The 24,372-nt window shown below is 37.7% G+C and overlaps 1 protein-coding gene across 1 annotated transcript in view; it reads left to right on the top strand.

Annotated features, from left to right (window-relative positions):
* SYNE1 (spectrin repeat containing nuclear envelope protein 1) overlaps positions 1 to 24,372 on the top strand; it is a 284,134-nt gene that overhangs the window by 197,425 nt on the left and 62,337 nt on the right. The window contains 16 exon segments of the mRNA XM_056488586.1: positions 619 to 813; positions 2,933 to 3,106; positions 4,883 to 5,074; positions 9,280 to 9,414; positions 10,028 to 10,134; positions 11,130 to 11,280; positions 12,068 to 12,199; positions 12,358 to 12,513; positions 13,327 to 13,536; positions 14,859 to 14,960; positions 16,675 to 16,794; positions 18,278 to 18,478; positions 19,683 to 19,856; positions 20,302 to 20,433; positions 23,094 to 23,290; positions 24,133 to 24,265. Coding sequence (XP_056344561.1) covers positions 619 to 813; positions 2,933 to 3,106; positions 4,883 to 5,074; positions 9,280 to 9,414; positions 10,028 to 10,134; positions 11,130 to 11,280; positions 12,068 to 12,199; positions 12,358 to 12,513; positions 13,327 to 13,536; positions 14,859 to 14,960; positions 16,675 to 16,794; positions 18,278 to 18,478; positions 19,683 to 19,856; positions 20,302 to 20,433; positions 23,094 to 23,290; positions 24,133 to 24,265 — 2,511 coding nt within the window.

Below are 24,372 nucleotides of genomic sequence, written 5' to 3'. Positions count from 1 at the left end.
AGCTTCCAGCCTAAAACTTTCTAAGTGGACAAAGAACATCCAGCAATAGATGTAAATATGGTACCATGGTACCATTCTTTTATAGGTACAAAACTGGTTCATAGGATAAGAATAGGAGTAGGAACTTATTTTGCATGGAATAAATCTCTGACTATTCACATCTATTGCTGGATGTTCCTTGTCCACTTGGAAAGTTTTAGGCTGGAAGCTAAAAACATTTTTCTGTCACAAACATTTTTCGTCACAAACACACACTCATTTACTTGTTCATTATCTTTACTGTGAATACTAGAATGCACCACAGATAATTTATTGGAAGAATAAATTTCCAGTTTCCAAAATAATTCCTTGTGATATGCTTGAAATTCAAGATATGTAATTAAATCCATATTTAAATAACCAGATACATGATCCTAACTCAAGCCTCTAAAAGCAGGACTCAGTCCTTATGGAATATTGTCTCTGCCATACTGGCATTGATACTCTGCTCTACTCTGTGTTCCTGGTGCTCCCCTTGGATAGTTGTCTTGAGTTTTATATTTAGTTTGTGTCTCCTGAAATACTTCCTTCTCACTGGTAAATTAAGCAAATGCATTCTCTGCTCTCATTTCTAAATAGGCTTTGATGGATGAGATTTTAATGTTACAAGAAGAAATCAGTGAGCTTCAGACATCATTGGCCCAGGAGCTTGTGTCAGAACCATTGGATGCAGAAGGTGCTGATCAAATGGCATTGCAGTCCACCCTCACAGTCTTGGCAGAACGGATGGCCACGATTCGAATGAAGGCATCAGGAAAGCGACAGCTGTTAGAGGTACAAAAAAACATCACCAATATTTATAGTCACCATAAAATTTAAAAAAAAAAAAAGTAATTTTCAGTTCTGTTTCTTTTTTTTTTTTCTCACAATTGCTTTCAGTACTAAATTACCATTCTTGTTTTAGTGAGCCCCTCATCTTAATGCTGAGTGATTAGCTGCCAGAAAGAGCTTGGAACATACATATATTATATATGTTCTAAGTTTTTTCTGGCTATGTATCACCATATGGATATATATATGTGTGTGTGTGTGTGTGTAAATGAAGTGTAGATATTAAAACACCCATCCTCACTCCTCTCTCCTGAGATGGGTTAAAAATAGAAGGCAGACAAAAAGACTCATGGATCAAGATAATGACAGATTAAGGCAGAGTAAGAAAAAGCTGTACATGCAGGCAAGGAATGAGGAACTTATTCACTACTACCCAATCAGCAGGCAGATGTTTAGCTGATTTCCTGGAAAGCTCAGCATGTGTTTCTTGGGAAAACAAACACCATAACCACAAATGCCCCTCCCTCCCTTTCACTGGGCTTTTATGGATGAGCATGATCTCATCTTTGGTCAGTTCAGATTCGCTGTTCTAGCTATCTCCTCTCCCAACCATTTGTCCACCTCAGGACTTTGTGAGGGGCAGATAGAAGGTCTTTATGCTGTGCTCAGCAGTAGCCATAACTTTGCTGTGTTATCAGCACAGATTTAACCACAGCTGCAAGGCCCTGTACAGGCTGCAATGAAGTTAACTCCATCCCAGCCAGATCCAATATAATCTTTTCCCTTTGTTCCATAATATTTGTACCATGCTTAGATTTCACATTATCTGATAGAACTAAGTATCCTCTGACCATCCTATTTGTTTTCTTATTCACAAAACCCCTCTATTCTCTCGAGAACTCAGTATCTCTCTTGTATTGGGGAGCACAGAGCTAGACACAGTACTCCAGGTGTGGACTCACCAGTGTTAAGTAGGGGAGCAGGATCACCTCTCATCCTGGAGAACACTACTAAAGCAGCCCTAGACACCACTGGCCTTCTTTTCCACATTGTTGGGTCATATTCTACCTGGTGTCCACCAGCACCCCCCAGTTCTTTTCTGCCAAGATGCTTCCCATCTGCTTGGTCTCTGCCTGTACTGGTGCACGGGGTGGCTCCCCTGCAGGTACAGGACTTCACACTTCCCTTTCTTCCTGTCAGCTCATTTTTGTAGCCTTTCAGGGTCCATCTAGATGACAGAATAGCCCTCTGCATGTCAGCCACTCCTCCCATTTTGTGTCATCAGCAAACTTGTTGAGGCTCATTACTGGCCCCTCACTAGACTTTGTGCCATTGATCACTGTCCCCTGGCTGCAGCCAGTTTTTTAATTAATATGGGACAATTAAAGGGTGAGCAAGACTTGCTGATCACTGCCTGTCTTTCCAATGGACGGATGAGCTGAAGGATGGGCCCAGGACATCTGTGCTGCTGTGATGCTGATGCTGCAGCAGCCATTGAAGCTTAATGTCCTTCCACACCCCATGGCTCAGGGATCCTCTAAGAGGCCAGAGAAGGTAGACAGCTCTTCCTTCAGGCTTCTCTATAGCCTGTGTGCCTGTACCAAGGACCCACCCAAACTTTGTTGGGCCTCTTGTGCCTCTCTTGAAAGTTAGTAAAGCTGACTAACAGCCTGCTGCCAAAAAAGGCAAAGTTGCTCTCCTTTCCCTGCAACCCATTCTTAGCTCTGCATTCCTTTTCTTCATGTGCATCTTTCTCCCTAAGCAAACAGTGCTGTGCTAATTGACCAAACTGAATCAATGTGGAGAGAAACCCACAGGAGAGCAGCAAAAGGAGGCAGAAAAGACTCACCTTTAGACAGCTGTAATAGCAGAGTTCTACTGAAGAAAGCAGAAATAAAGTGACTAACTGAAACAGAATTTCAGAAATTCAGTATTTCAGAAATTTCAGTAATCAGAAAAAACACTCATCAACTGAAAAAAAAAAAAAATTTTGTAAAAGATAGGTCTTACTGTGGCTTAGAAATCCCACGAAGGATTTGTGCCAAATAGAGAGGAGCAACTTTTAAAAAGTGGCTGTTATGGTTTATTTTTCCTAAAAAGTGAAATATAACTTGTTCCTTAGGAAAGACTGAATGAGCAGCTGGAGGAGCAGCGGCAGGAGCAGGCTCTCCAGAGGTACCGCTGTGAAGCTGACGAGCTTGACCACTGGCTCCTCAGTACCCAAGCAACGCTGGACACCGCTCTGCTGCCTGCCGAGGAACCCATGGACATGGAAGCTCAGCTGGTGGACTGCCAGGTAAAATAGCAAGGCAGTTGTTAAGGCAGATGAGCCAGCATATTTGTGGAGAAGTTTCTGAGCTCTTTAGCATCTTCTATATGCTCAGTAAGCTTCCTCAAAGATTTGTGAAACAAAATATAACCTGTTCTTAATTTCTCATTAGAGATTGAAAACAGTGCTTTAGAAAGCCCATGTGAACACAGCAGTAAGAAAACAAAAAAAGCAATCCTGACTGCAGAAAGATTTGAAGTTCCACATATTTCAGATATAGTTTTGTTTAGCTGTAAAGGTGTTTTATTTCATTTACTGTTTTTGTTCCCCTCAAGCTGAAATTGTTGAACAGCTCAGCTGACAGGTATGAAAACATCTGCAGTGTACTTTCCTACACATCCTTTTCCAGCTGAAGATCATACTGGTACTAGCAGTGATGACTGGGATAGTTCTGTGTTTTCTTCAGGAATAATCCTTACATACATGCAAAGTAAAGGATAATCATCAGTATTTAATGGTTTTATGACTTGAATATTAATCAGCTCAGAATATCAAACTGAGGACAGACATGTTGCTTCAATAAGACTTTTTAATACTTTCATTAACAAGACTTACATAATTCATAACATCCAGGTTCGCAAAATAGTGGGAGTTTTCTATATTTAAATGATAGTTTAGAATTATATGATCATTATGATTAAAATTACAAAAGAGACAAGAGACAGATGGACAAAATATCCCTTTCCTTAGTAAAGAGTGAGGATCTCAATTATTTTAGGATAAATGAGAGTTAAATTTCATGCAAGTCTAAAGAATTTTCACTGACAACACTTCATCACTGGAATTCTCAGTCTGCTTAGTGTCAAGAGTTCTTTCATCACCTATCCTGGAGATAAACTCTATGAACTTTAACAAAGCAGTATTTTTTCAAGATAGTCTGTAGGAAACTCACAAAAAAAAGATAATTTTGTGGAATAGTTAATTCTGCTGTTCTTTTCCTGCTTCTTAAAATCCTAATGCAGTAAGTTTTATTTATTTTTCCACTTTTTAGAGACTATCGATCTTATTCTGCACATATTCCTTCAGGAGAAATATTTCTAAATTCATACTTGACAGTTGCTAAGGAAACAAAAGCATCTGATGTCAGGCTAGGTTTTTGAGCAAGGCTTGTTTGAGCATTGAATCTGGGAGATCAAAATATGCACGATGTCTCTAATATGTGAATGGTTAATGGAATGTCAGGGAAGTAGCTTTTGAGAATAAACATGCCAGAGATTTGTCACTTTAAGTCTCTCTTTAGACTAAAGAGGATTATACAGAAATCCTTAAGTCTGTCATGCACCAATCAGAAAGAGCAAATAGTGAGAAGAGAAGCTTATCAGCATAGCCAGAGCAGCACATAGAAGGAGGTAGGAAGCCCTTGACTACATGTAAATGAAAGAAGAGGAAAGAAGTAACTCTGGCTGTGTGCTTCATTTCTTGTCATTAATGGATGTCAGTCGAGCTTCTCAGCCATCCTTACCTTTAATATGCAAATAAAGAGCATCTCCTCTACAACAAGTTATTTGTTTCAAGTAACTTTTTAATTTCTTATTTTGGAGAAGTTCGCAAACTGAAATGGCAAATACAAACATTTGCAAGCCTATTCTAAAGAACTGTGAATGGGACTGGAAGGCAAAGCAATGATAATCTGACTTTCTGTTAGTTTGGCAACGGGTGAGGTAGGCCACAGGTCGTCTTTCCTGAAAACGTGACAAGTGCTGGAAAATGTATGAATTTGGGTCTTTGTTTTTGCTGCTGCAGAACATGCTGGTTGAAATAGAACAGAAGGTGGTGGCCTTGTCAGAGTTGTCTGTGCACAACGAGAACTTGCTTATGGAAGGGAAGGCTCACACCAAGGACGAGGCAGAGCAGCTGGCTGTGAAGCTCAGGACACTGAAGGGCAGCCTTCTGGAGCTGCAGAGAGTGCTGCACGACAAACAGATCAACATTCGGGTGAGTGGCTCCTTCCAGCTGATTTCATGGGGGGCCAGAGTCTGGGGGTTTCACAGCAACTCTGTGCAAACAGGAAAAAGAGTGAAGGTGTTGCACCGATTCAGCTTGAGTTATTCATCTTTAGTCAGTAAATGGAATTATAACTCCAAAATAAAGAGCTGTCTAGAAAGCTTTAGTTGATAATTTTCAAGTTAACTCATTTTATGGTAAAACTATCCTAACTTCAGTATTTTCACTGGAAGGACAATAATAAAATAGATAGATGATTAGCTTGGTCTGGATATAGTCTGTTCCTGTTTCCCATTCATTTAGATTGTGTATGGTCTGGGGCAGGATTTCTCTTCCTCAATCAAAGAATGATCCTAAGTATGTGCTTTATAACAGTGTGCACAACACAGTGAACAGATAACATACAGGAACATTTTTAATTATGCCTAATACTTAGTGACATCATTATACCAAATAAAATATTATATAAGCAAAAATTCATTTACCTCAGTCTTGCCCTTGGCTTCTATTCCTAGCAGCTTTGGTCTGCTCATTGCCACAAATTCATTGTATTTAACAGTTGCTTTTGGTCATTCTTTAGGTCAAACTAGCATGTGGAGAACCGAATACATACAAGAAACTCAACCATGTAATGTGACTGACTGGTTTTGAATTTGCTTGCCCTGCTGTGACTCCCTTCCCCCTCCCTTTTCTTTTACTTCTTTTCTTGGCTTTGCTGTGCAAATTAAACATGATAAGCTTCAAAGATTTCTGGCTTGTAATGCAGATTAAAGTCTACTGAGAGGTTAGCTTGAAAAGTCACTTGATGTTCTAAGAACTATTTTTAGTCCAAAGCAACTGCATAGCTTTAAAACTTCACGTAATTTCAGAAAAATAGAGAAATAAAAAAGAAGGGAAACCCTCAGGTATTTGTTCCTATTGCCTCTAAGAGGAAGTAACTTTAATGTTATTCTTGCTTATTAAACCTCATGACTAGGCAAATGAAAAGTTATCAACACCATATAGGCACATGATACTTTGTCTTCATAAATTACCTGTGAAATGAAGAGGCATCAGGGTTTTTTGCTAAATTCTAAAATATTTTAAAATGCAGTGATGTGATTTAGTTTACTTCAACTCTTAAAACAGATTTTTGGATGATCTTCTAATATCTAAAATAACAACAAAATAATTTCCAGATGTAGACTATGAATAATTTAAGACGGTGCATGAATGCAAGACTCAAGTTTCTTTTGAATTTCAAGCCTTTCTTTGACTTCATATACAGATCATGTAAGAAAATAGACATAGCCACAATAACATCTTTTAATCCACTGAGCAATTTTTTTCAAAATGAATTCTCTAATGTCATTTTCCAAACACTGAGGACTGAGGCAAGGAGCATCATCAGATGCCTCAAATTCTATCCAGTGGCAGTATTAACCTTGAGAGACATTACATACTAACAGTACTGATGTTCATGCATGTAAAAAACTCAGACTTTTGTCTCCAGATGTTCTGATAACCTTGTAATTGCCCAGAGGCATAGACCAGCCTCCTCCCAAAAGAAGGAACCTCCCAAGTGGCACTGGGAGACTGTTATAAAGACTGAGCTATATTTTCCTTAAAGCATATTTCAACTTGTCTGTTATCCTTGTGCACAAGACTTTTTAGGAGTCAGTGTGAGATTCTCTGACTTTCTTGGAACAATTTAAGTTTTCTTCTGATTTTAGTTAACAAATGTCACTAGTGATACAGAAAAGGTGACTTGGAGACCAGCTTCTTTATTCATAAAATAAAGTAGTGAAACTAATCAGGAACATACTGGAAGAAGAGTGTTCCAGACTACTGTCTCTGAAGGCAGCCCTTTGAAACACACAAAATATTGTGTCTCTTACTGTTTATTCTCTGGTTTAGGGGCAATGAAACTGAATAGATTCCTTAAAAAACAAAGTAGGACAGATTCTGCAGTAAAAAAAAAAAGGAAAAAAATCAACAAAATAGATAGTGTTTCTTTACTTTTTATTGCAAAGGATATGTGGGAGAAATTACCCCAGTTTTACAAGAAAAAAGTATGCCTCATATAATTTGTATAATTCTGAAATCCTTTGAAAAATCAAATTCATCACTATCTTCTTCAGGGATTTTCCATTTATGTCTGTGCTAGACTGGACAGTAGCCAGGAATTACAGATTCAAACTTGTACTTCCCTGGCTGTTTAAAAGAAATGTAATACAGTTCTTCCAGACAGACTTCGAATGAAAGTGCAACTGTAAATGCAAATGTAAGTTTTTTTCAAACTTACATTCTGTAATTTGACAGTGATAAAATCTGGTCCACAAATAACTTTTGATCTAAAAAGTACGTACAGGAGCATATTTGCAAAACCTCATTGCATCAACAATTGCCGCAATCCCTTTTACACTCCTTGGTATTGCAGGAACTATGAGACTATTAATTATATGTCTCAGTATAATTCCAAAATTGTATCTTCTCCGTCCTCTTCCCAGAGAAAAAGAGACCCCAAATGTAACTGAAATCAACCAGCCTACTCAAATGCAATGAAGAACTAGATACTGTTCTCTAAAGAAATTTACAAGTTGAACAGCTATGGTCCCCAGAGTATATAAAATTAAGCAGATTCCCCCCCCCCCCCCCCCCAAATTTACAGAAAAATTGTCTGTTTCCTAAACTGTAATAGAAAAGCTGTAATCCAGACCTTAACTTCTCACACACTATTTTCTTTGCCCTATTTGACTTTTTGTAATAACATTATTCATGCTCCAGCTACGTCAGCTTTTCTAGAAACTTGTTCCTACAAAGTAAACTATCAGAGTTTACCTGCAAACTGAAACCTTAGTAAAACAAAGTTATTTCCTAAAGTGAGGGCTAATGGTTCTTTCCAGTACCAGGTACTTCTTGTTTGTTTTGCTCTTCTTAATAGTTTATATTCTGTAACACTAATCAATCCTTTCAACTTCAGTGCACTCATCATCCCCCAGAATTAAAATCTTACACCTAACCTTGTAATACTTTACAAAACTGCTGTTTCAGTGGCTGTTGGCAGAGGTCTATCTCAGTTGTTAGCATAAGGAGCACCAGGTGATGCAAGTAGGATTTCCACCTCCACCTTCTGCCCTGCTGGTCCCTGTCTGATTTGAGAACTGTCATCTGGGAGGCAGTGTTTGTGTTTTGGAGAGCCTGTTGTCAAACCAGTTGGCAGTCTTAATCTATTTAGAGTAAAAGCTGAATTATGAGCATTATATTAATCCTACAAAAATGAAACATATAGACAAAATGGGAGAGGCATTAAGCCCCAGCTTTAGATCTTGAAGCTTTCAAAAAAACCAGAAGGGTGCAAGCTCTACAGTCATCATATGACTGCAAGTAATATTAAATAAATCCAGAAAGATATGTACATCCAAATAGCCAGACCTACAAGTCTGTCTTTAATATAGGGCCAAGCATGTTAAAATATCTACATTTGAATACATTGACTGCTGAAATTACTTAAACTTATGGACAACATGGACTTTGGAAGCCAAGAAATTGATAAACCATTTTTTTGAGCCATTAAGGCATTTGTTCTTTTTTGCATTGCTTACACAGAAGGCCTGTCACTCATGTTGGAAAAACATGATAGAAATATGAATGGAAGGAACTGTTGCTTTTGCTGTGCTGTTCTAACATTCTGTGGTTTAATCTCTCTCGCTTTCTCTGCTGTTCATATCATATCATCTGCTGTTTACCCAGTGTGTTTCTGCTGAACATAGAGTTATATACTTACTGATAAATAAATATTGACCAGAATTTTCTCCTTTTCAATTAGACAAAAAAAATTGCTTTAATTAGATAAAAAACCTGGCAGAAACAAGCCACTGAATCCCTGCATTGCCAGGTAAAGCTGCATCCTCCTTTACAGATCAAGGCTGGTTTTTGAAAGCAGAACAGTCTTTAGAAACACGTCAGTCCAAAGTCTCTGCCCCGTGGTCTCTGATTCTGCTAAGTGCAATGATGCATGTTTATTTTTACATTTTTAGGGATGCTTTTCTTGCTAGTAACCAAAAACCAGTAAAACTCAGAAATCTAAAGTCATTGCTCACTTCAGAATGTACATGAGCCAGCAAATTGAGAGATTTTGCACAGATGAGCTGAGCCTGCCTGCTCTCCAACAATGCAAGAGGTTTTTTTTAAATCTGAATGTCTCTTTCTTAAAGCAGGGATCTTTACAAGAAAAGGAGGAGACTGATCTGGACTTCGTTTCCTCACAAAGCCCCAGCGTTCAGGAGTGGCTGGCACAAGCAAGAACTACTCGCTCACAGCAGCAGCAGAGTACCCTGCAGCAGCAGAAAGTTGGTGTTTTGCTTTTCTTTTACTCCCATCTTTAGATTGCACTTCATGCTATATCTGAGCCACTCTTGTTAATATTTACACTGAAATATTAATTTTTTACACTGCTTCTTACTCCCTGCTTTTGTAATGATGCATCTGAGTTCCCTATCTTATGTCTGTAACAGTCAGGCAGGCTAGACTTCCTGGGTGACCATGGTCAATTCACATAATCAGTAGAACAAAATTTGTCCAACAGTAGAATAAAATTGAATCAATTGTTTAAGTTACTCTAAGGAGAGATGACAATAATAGTAATAATAACAACTTTGTCTTCATATAAGCAAAGATATACATATTACATGATATATTGTGTTGAATGATTTGAAGATATTCTCACTAGAGTACGTTCCAGAAACTGCATTGTATTAGTTAATTAGTTCAGTAACCCAGTTTATGCACCCAGTTTTTCTGTGCCCCTGGCTGGAGGTTTTGGCCACTTTTGGTGTTCAAGCAAGCCATTTCAGAAGTAGCTCAGCTAACTTTGCATGACAGTCAAACAATGTCGATATACCCTTCTAAGGCAAAACCAGTCTGTTTGAGATTTGTTCTGTTTTTTGTAACTTACTTTGCTAGGAGCTGGAGCAAGAGCTAGAAGAGCAGAAGAGCCTGCTTCGATCAGTAGCGTGCCGTGGAGGAGAGATCCTAACACAGCAAAGCTCCACTGAAGGCCTCTCTATAAGGTGTGCTTTATGTGTTCTTCCAAAAAGTAAATTTCTATGGCTTTGTCATCCCTATGCTTACGTCCCTCTTCTGCTCACAGTCCTGTAGTTTTTGTTTTTTCATTTTTATACAGCACCCAGGCTACTGGAGTCCTGGTTTATAATTCAGGGGTCTGGCAATACAGCTACACAAACTGTTTTGTGGTAATAGATCACCTTCGGTGTTTAGAAATTCCCTTTATTCTTATTAGCCAGAGTCACACCAAAATTAAAGACTAGCCGTGACAAGCAGTGGATCAGTTACTGTAACTTTATGGACCAGACCTGGTGTGTGAATCACATCTACCTCAAACATTGGCAACTGACATTGTAACCAGATCTTCCCAGATGAGATACTCATTGCTTAATTTTATTTTTCCAGTAATTAGCTAGTATTTTTCCTTTTGAAGCCTTAATTCTAATGCCATAAAGTATTAACCAGGCTTCCTTCTGTCAAGTGATGGTGTACTATAGAAATAAATAACTAAATTTAAAATATAAAAAAAAAAAAACAAAAACACAAATAAACCACCAAACAGAAATTTCTTAATGTGATTAACTGTTTGTCAAAGCCAAACCCATATGCTTGTCTTGCGTTAAACTATGCCTGCCTTTTTGAGAAAGGAAGTGAGGAAGGATCCAGATAAAATATTTATTTTAATTCATGCTTTGAACTAACACCTCTTTATAGATTACATTTCAATGTATTCAGTCTGGCTTGGGGATTTTTTACTTATTTTGGGTACTTGCAACTCTAAAAAATCTTTTAGAAAGTACGTTTTATTTCACCAGGCAAGAAATTCTTGCTGTTCAAACCAGCCTTTGTCTTATTGTTGGAAAAAACAAAAGCAAAAGCAACAAGTCAAAGCTTTAAAAAGTAGCACTTAATTTAAATATAGAATTTCCTAATGGAAAATTAAAACTTTAAATGGCATAACTTTTGCATTTTTTAAACCTTTATGCATCTTCTGATTTAGTGAGAAGCCTGATGCACTCTCTGAGGAATTAGTCTTAGAAGGTGAGAAGCCATCTTCTGAAGAACAGATGAAGAGGAAATGGGAAAGCCTAAACCAGGAATTCAGTACCAAGCAGAGACTGCTCCAGAAAGCTTTGGAAAAAGAACAGCTGGTAGCTTTTTTAAATTTCTTTTTCCATTTTCTCTTTGAAAGTAGTTGTTACAACAAGATGTACAATGTGTAGATCCATTAAGATGCTGTAATTAATGCATGAGATATGGAACAATTTGTTTTTGTGGCACCTTTAAAAACTGTTAAATATTGACACCAGCACTGCTCATGTTCAAAGTAATTTGATTTGCACTACCATCAGGTTAATGAACTAGAAAGGAACAAAGAGCTCAGACAAAATGTTTATCTTCTTATCTAACTCAGGATAATTCTGTAACAAATCACCCCTGTGGAATTGATCAGTACTCTGGCAACAGCTTAGAGGAAAACTGTTATTTTCAGTTTGAATTTATTGGCTACATATAATTCTTGATCTTAGTGGGTGAGGAATTTCAGGCACTGAAGGGATACTGAAAGAAATAGGATTAATCATTTAAACTGGGGACAAACCCAAGACTATATTAACATGCATCTTCCATTTTACTATTAATAGACCCAAATCCACTCTTCTTTATATAACACTCCATTAATCAGCTTCCAAAGTTCTAAATGCCTTGTATTAATTAAAGAGTAGTTGATTATATTTTTGGTAAAAACTAGTAATTTTTAATTCTGGCTATAAGCATTTGTCCTGCATTTCTAGTGAACCTCCTGTTGATCAATATTTATGCAAAGTATTCATGACATGGAGCATTTGTGGGAGGACCATGAGCATTAGCAGGTGATAGCCTCACTTTTGTACCCTGCATATGTTAGATGCATCCTAATAAGAGCTTCTCTCCCAGCAGCTTTATAGCAGACCAAACAGACTAATACCTGGAATGCCTTTGTATAAGGAGGAGACACAGGATGAAGAGAAATCCTTAGTGTCACCAGTATTGGTTGAATTGAATCAGGCTTTTGAAGATGTCTCATCTGAGGTAATTTTCAATTGTCCTTACACCTGTCCTACAGCAAAGCCACTTTAACAGGGAAAACTCCAGCTATGACCTAGAAATCCAGGCCTTTCCCAAATATGACAAGTTAGGAAGACTGTCTTGTACTTCTATGCTGGACTTCTCTGGTTGCTTTTGCCCAGGCTGGACGGGTGGAGGAGACCCTGCATCTTGAGCAGAAGCTGTATGATGGTGTCACCACCACGTCCGTGTGGCTGGATGGAGTGGAAGAGCAAGTCTTTGTTGCTACAGCGCTGTTGCCAGAGGAAGAAACAGAAACCTACCTCTGCAAGCAAGAGGTGAGGAGTCCATGAGTAGGACTTCCTTTTAATTGCCAATAAGTGTGTATTTTATGTAGAGTTTAGAACAAAAGTGTTAGAATCCTGGATAAGTGACATGTCACTGACATAATGTCTATGTAATTGCAGCCTTCTGCAGTTGACTGTGTAGAGAATGTTGCAGAAAGCATAGGCTCTTTCTCCTGTTTTACATCTTTTCTAAGTATTAGCAAACACCACATTGTCAAAATTGAAACAAAGTGAAAAAGAGGGAGGAATGTTCTGAGATATAGAAACAGTGCTAGTTCATCAACATTAATTAGGGGTGAGGGCAGTGGAAAGAATTGAGTGTTGGGGAAGAGAGAGGCAGTAGGAAAAAGGAATAACTGTTTTCAACTGAAGAGGATAGATTCAGACAAGATGTAAGGAAGAATTTTTTCAAAATGAGCATTTCCACACTGGAGCAGGTTGCCCAGAGAGGTGGTGGTTGTTCCATCCCTGGAAATATTCAAATTCAGGCTTGAGAGGGCTCTGAGTATCCTGATGTAGTTGAAGATGTCCATATTTACTTCAGGAGGGTTGGACTAGATGACTTTTAATCCAATCCAGATGTTTCTGTGACAATACATCATTTTATTCCAGCAGTTGTTTTCCTTGGAGCATGGAATCTTTTCACTATCAGAGATTACTATAGCTGCCATCTTTTTCTAGTGTGTGTGTATGCCAACAATGTAAAAAATTCACTACATCATTGCAAAATTGAAAATGGTTATGGCAATGTTTGCTTGCTTTCCAGAATGTCTGATTGTCACTTCTCTTTTTCTACAAAATTAGTCTCTTGCCAAAGAAATCAAAGACATAACAGAAGAAGTGGATAAGAACAAGAATTTGTTTGCTCAGGTATTTCCTGACAGCAGTGATAAGAGAGTTATTATAGAAGACACTTTGGATTTTCTCCTGAGAAGATTGACTTTACTGGAGTCAGTGGTAAATCAGAGATGCCAGCAGATGAAAGGACGGCTCCAGCAAATCATCACATTCAAGGTATGAGGTGATGAATTAACAGAGGTGTATGTCAAATGGGGATATAAAGGCTGAGAATTTTTGGTACCAAATCAAAAGAACAAGGTTGTCACAGGTTTTTAATTGAAAAATCATACTTAGCAGTCTATGCAAAATTTGATACCCTAATAATTACTCAAAATTTAAACTGTCTGCTAGAAGGCTTCTACAACTCATGCAATTACTGTAAAGTGATAATATTTCCATGATCTCTCACCCTGCTGGCATTACATAAAAGGAAGTCTGTGTTGTGCAACTATGAAAAAATGCTGATAAGTACAGAAATATGAACTTTCAGAAAACTTTTCAAACACAGTTCAGAAATGCCTTCAGATCTTACTTTGTCTCTACCTTATCTCCTATTATTATTATTATTATTATTATTATTAGCAATAGCATTAGCATTAGCATTAGCATTGTTAGCATTATCATTAATATATGAAGCCCTTCAGTATGTTTTATTTTTTATTAAAAACCCCATAAATAATAATAATAAAAGATTCCTTGTGTCTTTAGATGAGGGTCATCTTCTCATAGGTTGTTACTACTAGATCTCCTTTTCAACTCCGTAGTCTTTCCTCTGTAGTCTCCCATTTGTCAATGAAAGACTTCTATTTGCTAAGGTTAATTAGAATTCATGACATTATCCTTAGAGATTTTCAGTATTTAAAATAATTACTGAATGCAAAAATAAATACTAAATCATTAATGCACCTCTTATATAATGCTGAAAGTCTCAGAAAAATGTGCTGATAATTTTCTCTTAAGATGATTGCAAGAAAAAGATAATTGATTGTATTTCAGCAAAACTGTTAAGTAATATTTATATATCTGTACTTAGAAAATATTCTAATTTTTTTAGCTTGGGGTTAGCCCTGTTATGTGTGGAAGCCTTCTTTACTTATGTATTATATTTGCTCAAATTTGAAATTAAAACAATTTCCCTTAAAAAGTAAAACCAAACTTGTTTACAATCATATGTGGTTGAATCAACTGCACAAGAATGTTTTTTTTACATGGAGGTAATGACTCTTGGTAATTAATTATTTAATTGGAGGGCAAAAGTAGAAGTGCATTCACAGGATATATTTTAAATATGAGTTGCTTTAGCTCTTAGTTTCCACAGCTCGATTTTCAGCAATGCTTAATGTTTTGCATTGGCTAATTATGGTGCTTTTTAAATTGTTTTTATGCTCTAGAGCTACTTTGTAATATTTAATGCTCTAAACTTTTTGAAGCATATAATATTTTTCAGTTGTTTTGTGCTGCTGTTGGCTGTAGTTTGTTGGTTTTTTCTCCTATAGAATGATCTGAAGCTCATGTTTACATCGGTGGCTGATAACAAGTACTTAGTTCTACAGAAGTTAGCAGAAGCAGCTGACAGACCAGAAACAGAACAAATGCAGGTACTACCACGTGTCTGTCACTTGGGGAGAGGGGTTGAGATAAAGCTTTTATCCAAAGTATAACTGGATTCTAGAGAAGAGCTGCTTTAAATGGGAGAACATACACATTCACATGAAGTATAGGAAAAGGAGTATGTCCAAGAGTGTACTACACATATTTGTAAGTAAATAAAACAAAAAGGCACAACAACAAAAACAACCCTAGCAAAAGTGTCTCTCTTATCTCCCAAGCTGACCTAGTACCTAGTTATGTTTATACTGGGTAGTATTTAAAAAAAAGAAAACTTCAATAAACATAAATGTCCAGAGTTTTTCTAAATTGTTTGACTATTGAGCTTTATTAAGAACCAAAAACACTTTCCTGCTCACTGGTTTATAGTGATGTCTTTAATGTTACTCATTTTAATTTAAGGCAGTAATTATTATTTCTTTATCAGGAATGGCCTGATGAATAATTAATTATTTCTGTAAAAAATTATATCCTGTTTTCTTGTTTCCGTTTTGCCAGTGAGAGAAACGAATGAAGTATGGTAAGGGCATACTTTATAGATACTTCTCTAATGATGTCTGGTACCAGCAGGTGACTGAATGGAAGAAACTTACCCTTCAGCTAAACAGAAATACTGGATTCTATATACCTGACATTCAAATTTTGAAGTAATTTATGTCTCTTGTATGAAAAAGAGAGGTCACACTGTGTCTTTCTTTTCTATCTTTTGTGATGCCAAAAATGTATTTCCAGTATGATTAATTAAACTACCAGCTAGGAAAACAATGTGGTAACAAAAGCAAGTGAAATTATTTGTGACAGAAAATCTTCCTTGGATGATGAACACTCAAATTTAAAAGCATTGCTGCTTGTTCAATATGTGATTAGGAAGGTAGAAATAAGGCCCTTAATCAGCCTGGAGTGGAACTTTAGTGACTCTATTGAGCAAACTCCATGCTGCTGAAAGGCAGGAGTTCTACTTCATAGACATAGTATTATTTAAAAGCATTTGGGTAGGAAGCTTCCAGAAAAGGGCCTCAACAAAGGATTTTTAAGTACAGGAACCTACCTCATGCTTCAATTTTTTTATAATCTGCATGTGTTACTTCAGCATAGACCTAGAGAAGCTTGTAGCTTCCACTGGAAAAACTCATCACCTTCAGATACTTCCAAATACCAAGCTGTATTTTTAAGTTGTAGTTTTCCAAGTGCAGAAAGGGAGGTACAAGTCTTTTTCCTTGACAGTAATTTTGGCCCCATCCCAGTCTTGAAAGGGAACTAAAGAGCACAGCTCTTTGCTTTCATCCATGGGTTCTTCTGTGATGGTTGTTTGCTTGGTGCTCAGAGATTGCATGAATGACTGTTAAAGAAAAAAATTCTTTAAATGACATTGTTACATTAAAAAAAATTATTTTGAGCCTCTACTAAATAGTTAAAAGCATGGAAATTCATAGTGATGTTTAGTACAAAAAATACTAAGCATAGTATTTTATATGATACTAAAACAGCTTGTTAGTAAAAAGTAATACTGATATGCTTATTTAACTTTAAGAAAAATACTGGGCTCTCCAAACTTTTAATTAATACACTTGCTTCATAGCATCCTTTAAAATTTCAGCACATCAGAGGTGTGATTGTATGGCAAGCAGAAAAAATATGAGCATAGGCCAGCTACACTAATGTTAACTGAAACTTAAAACTAAGCTATGTAATTTTCATTTACAGGTCATACTGCAGGCAGAAGAAGGTTTGAAGGAATTAGATGCTGGAATCAGTGAATTAAAGAAGCGTATAGACAAGCTACAAATGGACCAGCCTTCTGTACAAGAGTTGGCTAAGATCCAGGTATGGTTCATTAGTTCCATCCTAGACCTGTCCATCCTATCAGCTTTCTCAACTGTGATATCAAATAATGCTCTTTTTTTTATTGTTTAGAAAAAGGGATTTAAAGGCATTTCAGTATGTATAAAAGATTATGTTCTCTCTGGTTTACCTAGTTTTTGATTTTTTCCCTCTTCAGATTTCCTAACATCTCTGATATTAGCAGTATTAATTGTAAAAATCTACAAAAACATGTTTTCTGTCAGCTCTTGTCCACTTCCTTTTCACACAGATGACATTAGGCATGTGAACATGAATTTGTCTGATGCAGGTTCATCCCTGTTCTCACCAGAGTCTGATGAGCTGTGGTTTAGTACTGTCTCACGTCTGTCATTTAAAGAAGGAAGGGGGTAAAGGAGGTTGGAGAGTGAAGTGAGACCTGAAACTGGAAATGTTCTGCTTTTGCTAGAACACCTCTCATGTCAATACACGTGGGCAATTGATCCACAACTTCTGCAAATCTGTTAAAAGTCCTTTTTAAGCAGTTTGGCTGATGCAGGGGAACGCTTGAGGAAATATGAAGGAGAGGGTTTATGGCTGAATTTTACCATTTACAATGACTTAATGATAAATAGGAAGCAAATAAAACAGCTGAAACTGGACCATAAACTTACTAAGCCAACAAGATGGTGATATCAATTAAAAATGAATGACTAAGAAATAAATCACTAAGAAATGTGTCTTTTGCCCAGTTATTTATTCTTTTGGTCTTAGTGCCTCCTCCTGCTTTGTTTGGGAGTTTTGAGTTCATTTGTTGTTTTTTTCCTCTCAATTTATGTGCTCCCTCCTCTTTATCTCAGTTTTTAGAAAATCTTTCCTTTGGCTTTTTCTGACGGTTTTGCTTCTCACAATTTTCTGTTTAAGGCTAGGAGAGCCAGTTGCAGTCTGAGGGTGGGCACTTTGTTGTGGCACTGAATAATCATGGAAATATTTTGGTTGTTGGAATGTCTTGCGTAGATCAAAAGTATGGGCTTGCTTTGGTTTTTACAGTAAGTTGTGTGTATCTTGCTTGCTACCAGTAAGATTCTGGGGAAGGAGAAGGAAACAAACCTGACTTTGAGATGCCTGTGGTCTGTATCCATGACGCAATCCATGCAATCCTCTACATTATAAAAAATAAAATGTAAACAGTATCTGCATTATACAGTAGTCACTGTTTTTTGATGCATTAAGCCAAATCTTTGCTACTTACATTAAGCCTTTGGGATTCTGCTATTTTTTCCTCCAAATGCATGTACTTTAAATAGTTGTCAGTCTTGCTAATTTTTTCTTCTTTAAATGGTGAGTTAATTTATCAATGAGGTCAGTATATCTGCAAACTCTTTTTGAGCTGGAAATAAATGTTATTCTGCTAGTATTCCAGGGAGTACAGGGACAGTGAAGCTGCTTCTAGGAAGACATGTAAGGTGTGCAATAAGAATCACCTCTGCTGCCCTTTGCCCCCCAGGATAAGTATGATGAGCTGCTGAGGATCATTGGATCCAGGCGGAGCGATCTGAATCAGAATATGGCTCTTAAGAGGCAGTACGAGCGGGCCTTGCAGGACCTGGCTGACCTGGCAGAAACAGGCCAAGAAAAAATGGCTGGTGACCAGAAAATGATTGTTTCTTCCAAGGAAGAGGTTCAGTCACTGCTTGAAAAACATAAGGTAAGAAAACAGGACATATTTCAGGACTAGTAATGACTGTAAGCTTATTGTCATGGTTTAGCCCCAGTGGGAAACTAAGAACCACACAGCTGCTTCCTCCTTATGTGTTCCTTCTTTGGGGAGAAGGAGAATTGGAAAGAAAAGGTAAGCCTTGTGGGTTGAGAGATTAATACTAATACTAATAGCCTAATAATAAAAATAATTTAAATAGTCAATATAACTGTAATGGAAAGGAGAGAGACAGAAATAAACACAAAAGAAATAATTAATGATGTACAGTACAGTTGTTTAGCACCTTCTGACCAATAGCCAACTTGTCCCCAAGGAGAAATCAGCAGCTTCCAGACAGCTCCCCTTGGTTTATATACTGAACATGATGCTCTTATGTATGGAATATCCCTTTGGCCTGTTCAGGTCAGCTGTCCTGACCATGGTCCCTCCAGGCTCCTCACTCACTCCTCACTGGCAGACGAAGGGAAACTGAAAAGTCCTTGCCTTGGGATAAACACTACTCAGCAACAAACGAAACATCAGTGTATCATCAACATTATTCCTGTAGTAAAGCCAAAACACAGTGATGTACCAGCTACCTAGAAGAAAATGAGCTCTATCCCAGCCAAAACCAGGACACTGATGAAGAGCAAATTGCAGACTTTTTGTTCCTGAAGATTCGTGAGCTTTTCAGAGCAGTGGGCCAGACTGTATTTTAAATTGGAGCCAATGAACTTGAATTTCAAATGCTTTGTTGAAGATGAACCTAGATAGATTGCATTTTCTTCATTATTCTAATAACCAGCTCCTAGTATTGTCCAGTCATGCTGTAAAGCAATTTCGTCCACCACTCCATTTATTTTCAACAGAAATTTGCATTTGGTAATACCACCCACAAATAGAACAAATATTTTCCACATTTTCATTAGGCATAAGTTTTTGGGGTTGTTATCTGATTTAAACTGGCTTTGTTTATGGAATGAGGGTCAGGATGGAATTTGTGTGGGAAGAATGACTGACTCCTTTCTTTGAATAGACCATTGTCCTCTTTATGTTGGATTTCATGAGATGTTGTGTAGAGTTTACCTAATTCTATGTAGATACTTGATTGTACTACTAAGGTTTTAAAATGTTCTTTTGGTGGTAACGAATTGAGTAACAATTGCATTTTCTTTTTTCTTTTCCCCCTCTCCCTCACATCTGAATTTTTCAGGAATATTTTCAAGGGTTGGAGTCTCACATGATCCTGACAGAAACACTTTTTAGAAAGATGAGTAGCCTTGCCCTCTTGAAGGAAACTCAGTCCCATTCAGAGATAATGACACGAGCTTCAGCTATATTAAAGCTGGCTCATAAACGAGGTGTGGAGCTGGAATACATTCTAGAGGTAAGAATTCCTGTGGCCTTTTCTATACCTCCACTGTGATCAACCACCAGGATATTCTATAATGCTGATTTCCTGTGCTTGGACAGAACTGATGAGCCTCAGTCCATTTTGTCATACACACAAAGCACTGAGAGACTACATCCAATCTTTTCTATTTAACTGTTGTGATCTTCAGGCAGCACAAGTTGTGTTTCTCTAAGTCTAAAAACCTGCTTAGCTTTAGCTGTTCAAGAGAGCATTTTCTCCGTGTATTCTTGCCAAAAGCTGAGCTCAGCACAGGGATGGTGTCTTTTTACAGATCCATTGGACTTTTGTGCTGTTATTTCCATACTTTCACAACCATGTAGCTAGTTGTAGGATTTCAGATTAAAAAAAAAAAAAAAAACAGTAATAAAATTTCTAGGTACCCAGATTCACCATGTACATGGATAATTTGTGCTTGTAGACCTGGATGCACCTGGATGAAGATTATCAGGAACTCACCAGACAGCTGGAGTCTGTTGAAGGAAACATCCCCACTGTTGGTTTGGTAGAAGAGACAGAGGACAGGCTTACAGACCGGATTACACTTTTCCAGGTTGGTGCTTTCCAGAAAAGAGGGGTTAAAGGGATCTCTGATGGTCATCTAGACCAGCCTCTGCTTGAAGCATTACAGTTGTCATGGGTTGGATCAGCAGCAGCTTTGGAAACCTCAAAAGTAGGAGATCCCACAGCTGACCAGGGGGCCAGTTGCAGTCCTGTACCACCACCTACTATAAAAGGTTTTCTGTACTGCCCAGTCAGTAATACCAATTTTCAGCTCGTCACCATTGTCCTTTTTATATTGTGGGGCACTTCTGAGGAGTATTTACCTCTATCATCTTTTTAATTCTACCACAAACAGCTGTAGATCTTTGTTAGACCGGCCCTTAGCCTCCTGTTTGTCAATCTAAAGCAAGCACATTCACTGCAGCCTCTTTGTGAAGAACATGTGCTCTAGAACCCTAAATAACTTACTAGTTTTACACCGGACCCTGACTACTTCCTTCTTCCTCAACTCAGTGAGAGATGGGTTAGAGAGCAGTCAGATGGAGTAGATGTGGCCTCATCAGCATCATCTAGATGAGGATAATAAAATAACTTCATCTGATTGTTCACAGTCTGTGGCCTGCCTTATAAGCTGCCAGGTTAAATACACTATCAATTTCCTTCCTAACCTGTACTGAGATATGCAGCTAGTCATCCCCAGGTGCAGAAGTTGCATTTCTTCAACCTTCCAAGGCTCCAAGTTCAACTTTAGTAAAGAGTCTCTGGAACTAGTCTGCCATTTTTTTGTCCCAACCACTCTCCCTACATTGGTGTCATCCACAAATTTACTGAGGGAATGCTGTCTGCCATGATCTGTGCCATTAAGATGTTGAAGATATTTGGGATAAAATATCAATAATCTCTGCCCATTGCAACCTGCCAGCCAGGCATCAAGCCTTTGATCACTAGCATTGAGATTGCTAAAGCACCTCATTGCCAGCCTGCCAAACAGTCCATGTATCCAGTCTGAATTCTTTCTTCTGCTAGAGGAGAGTCCTGTGGGAGGTGGTGTCAAAGGCCATGCTGAAGTCAGTCAGATCCAGACAGACAATAATTTTGTCATAAAAGGCTGGTAGTGAATTTAAGCTGAATGTTCCTGGTCGCCTCTTGGTCCTTTTTGTCATTGAAAATGGTTTCCAGGAGGGTGTGCTCCATGATCTTTCCAGAGAGCAAAGAGCAAGGCGAACTGAGCAGCCTGTGGTTCCTCAAATTGCCTTTCTCCCCAAATGCAACAAGTAGTTTAAATGCAGGTTTTCTACCACATCCTGTCTCTTTGATCTAGTGTTTTTGGTTTTGTCTCCTTATCCTAGACCTTTTAATTGGGGGTTTTTCATTCTCCTTTTTGTTTTACAGAAAAATATCTGTCAATTTTTTCTTGAAAATTGACTTTGTGTTATCTTTTTAGTTATTTTACCAGACAGCTTTCTGCTTTTCCAATGGTATGAGGACAACTTAAGCAATCTATTGTGTGGGAGAATTGTTTTGATTTTGTTTGATACTAGGCATTGTTTGTGTTGGTCCTGACTCTAAATTAGTTCTCTTCTTTTGTTTTTCTTTTCAGTTACATAAACTAGGTTGTTCAAACTAAGATTCTTGTGTTCCATTATGTCATAGATTTTATAAATTGGCCACATTTACCTTTAGGATCCATCATAATAAATTTATTATTATATTGTAATTTTTTTAAGTCTCTTCCTAGGAATTTTTCTGTATAAATGTTATGTGTAAATTCACAGACACACATATATAAAGATATTTTTTTTAATCTATTAAAAACTATTTTTGTGAAAGAGGAAGTAAGTGCGACAGGAAGTTCATGTACTCACTATAAGCTTGGTACCTTTGTACCTTTTATATTCAGATTACTTTCATCAGAACTGAAAAATGGGAATGCATGTATGTTTTATGCTCAAACTTATACCAATACACAGATGTTTTTAAAATCCATACTATCTGTGCAATTACAGTGGAATTTAGCAGGTATATTTGCCCACATGTACAAATTCTATATCCATCCAAAAGTCACCATTTTAATTAAATCTGTCTCAGTTCATTCTGGGTAATAGTATTAACAGCCTTTCCTTTTTCATTACCTTTTTTGCTGTCTTGTGCAATAAAAATTGGTCTCTGTGTTCAGGGGTTTGGATGGATGAGGTGATCTTCTGGTTTGTAGCCAAGAAGAGCAGGAGGTTAGATCAGTAAAAGACTGAGATGTCCAGAGAGCTGAAGACAGGGATTGGAAGGGCTGAAGAGGGAACCAATGCTAATGATTTTATATTGGACATCTTTAATAATGTTCATTGCAGTAGATGGCAGGTTTTCAGCTGATGGTAAAGTAAGTTCTGGTGTTTTAATAATTTTCTATCAGAAATGGTGTTTCCCCACAAAGATTCTTTTCAAGTATAGAATACCTACATGAAGGAGGAGTTCATCATAAGGAGGAGCCAATAGACATTCTGACATGATTGGGTTTGTGGCAACATGTTCAACTTTTGAGCAGATTACCTGCATGATGGTTCTCAGGGTGTTCTAGAGCTGGAGCAGAGGAAAAACTTGGTATTCTGTGATGACCTTGGATATGCAACAAATTGCAGTAAAAGGAAACTGAATGTTGAGAAAGTGTGGTAACAGAGACCTGCAGTTTTCTAACCATCTCCTCTGTCATTACAGCACCTGAGATCTAACCTGACTGAATACCAGCCTAAATTATACCAAGTGCTAGATGATGGGAAGAGACTCCTTTTTTCTGTTAGCTGCTTAGAACTTGAAGGTCAACTGAACCAACTAGGAGAATGCTGGTTAAGTAACACCACCAAAGTCACCAAGGAGCTTCATAGGCTGGAAACAATACTGAAGCACTGGACAAGGTAATGCTGGTGTAATGGTAAATATAAATTTCTTCACCTGTGCTTTTCAGGTCAAAGCAACTCTGGACCCAGACAAATTTGATTCAGCATTTAAAAGAAAGTACTTTGAGATGTATGTCATAGTTTGACTGCTCTTCTGTTCCTTAGAAGTACTGTTGTACTCTCTTATTTGTAATAAAAGATGTAGCAGATAAAAGCTGGTGTGAGGAAATCAGAAAATACTTCCTTAGGTGATAATTTAGAAGGCCTGTGTGCATACAGGTTGATAAGAAAAGCTGTGTGCTTTACTGGGTACATGAGTAGCCTCAGCATGTTTTAGTGGATGCATTGCAACTTGTGGGTCTGTGTCATTTCAGATATGGAAGGAGTTTTCGCTGCCTTACTAACATTCATACTAGTATAAAAGCTTTGTCTATGAATCCCTGGCTTATGTGTGGACACTCATATTCTCTTACCTCATCAGTTGGTTGGCATGTGAAATGATATGGAGATGGTTTCTGGAAAAAAAAAATTCTGCTCTGAGATACTTTTTGGTAAAGATTTAGGAAGACTGAGCCTTCCAATTGAAGTGAAAAGTATTTTTATGTGCATTGGGTGAGGTTACAGCTTGTCCAAAGAGGCTTGGGACCTATTTATCGTCCTTCACTAAGCTTTTTTCTAAAGGCAAAACTAAGGCACTGTTAGAAATTATGAGCATAGTGGCTAAAAGAGGAGCTTCCTGATAAAAATAAAATTTCAAATCAGGCATTCAGTATCTTCCTCTAACACATGGAGGAAGGACTGCTCAGTTGGAGGCAAGAAGTGGTGATGGCTGTTTCAGTCTTCTTTAAACATTTTCCCAGGTATCAGAGTGAATCAAATGAATTGACACAGTGGTTGCAATCTGCAAAGGAGCGACTTGAGTTTTGGAGCCAGCAGTCTTTGACTGTTCCTCAGGAACTAGAAACAGTCCGAGACCACCTGAACTCCTTTTTGGTAAGTTGTTCATGAATCTGTGACACCTATTTGTCTCCAATTACAATTAAACAGTTGATTAATCAAATGTTTATACTTCTCATCATTGATGAGTATGTGGGTAAGCT

This window comes from Oenanthe melanoleuca, chromosome 3 (genome assembly GCF_029582105.1).
Source record: "Oenanthe melanoleuca isolate GR-GAL-2019-014 chromosome 3, OMel1.0, whole genome shotgun sequence".
Classification (NCBI taxonomy): Eukaryota; Metazoa; Chordata; class Aves; order Passeriformes; family Muscicapidae; genus Oenanthe; species Oenanthe melanoleuca.
This window is presented reverse-complemented; position numbering and strand designations above follow the sequence as displayed.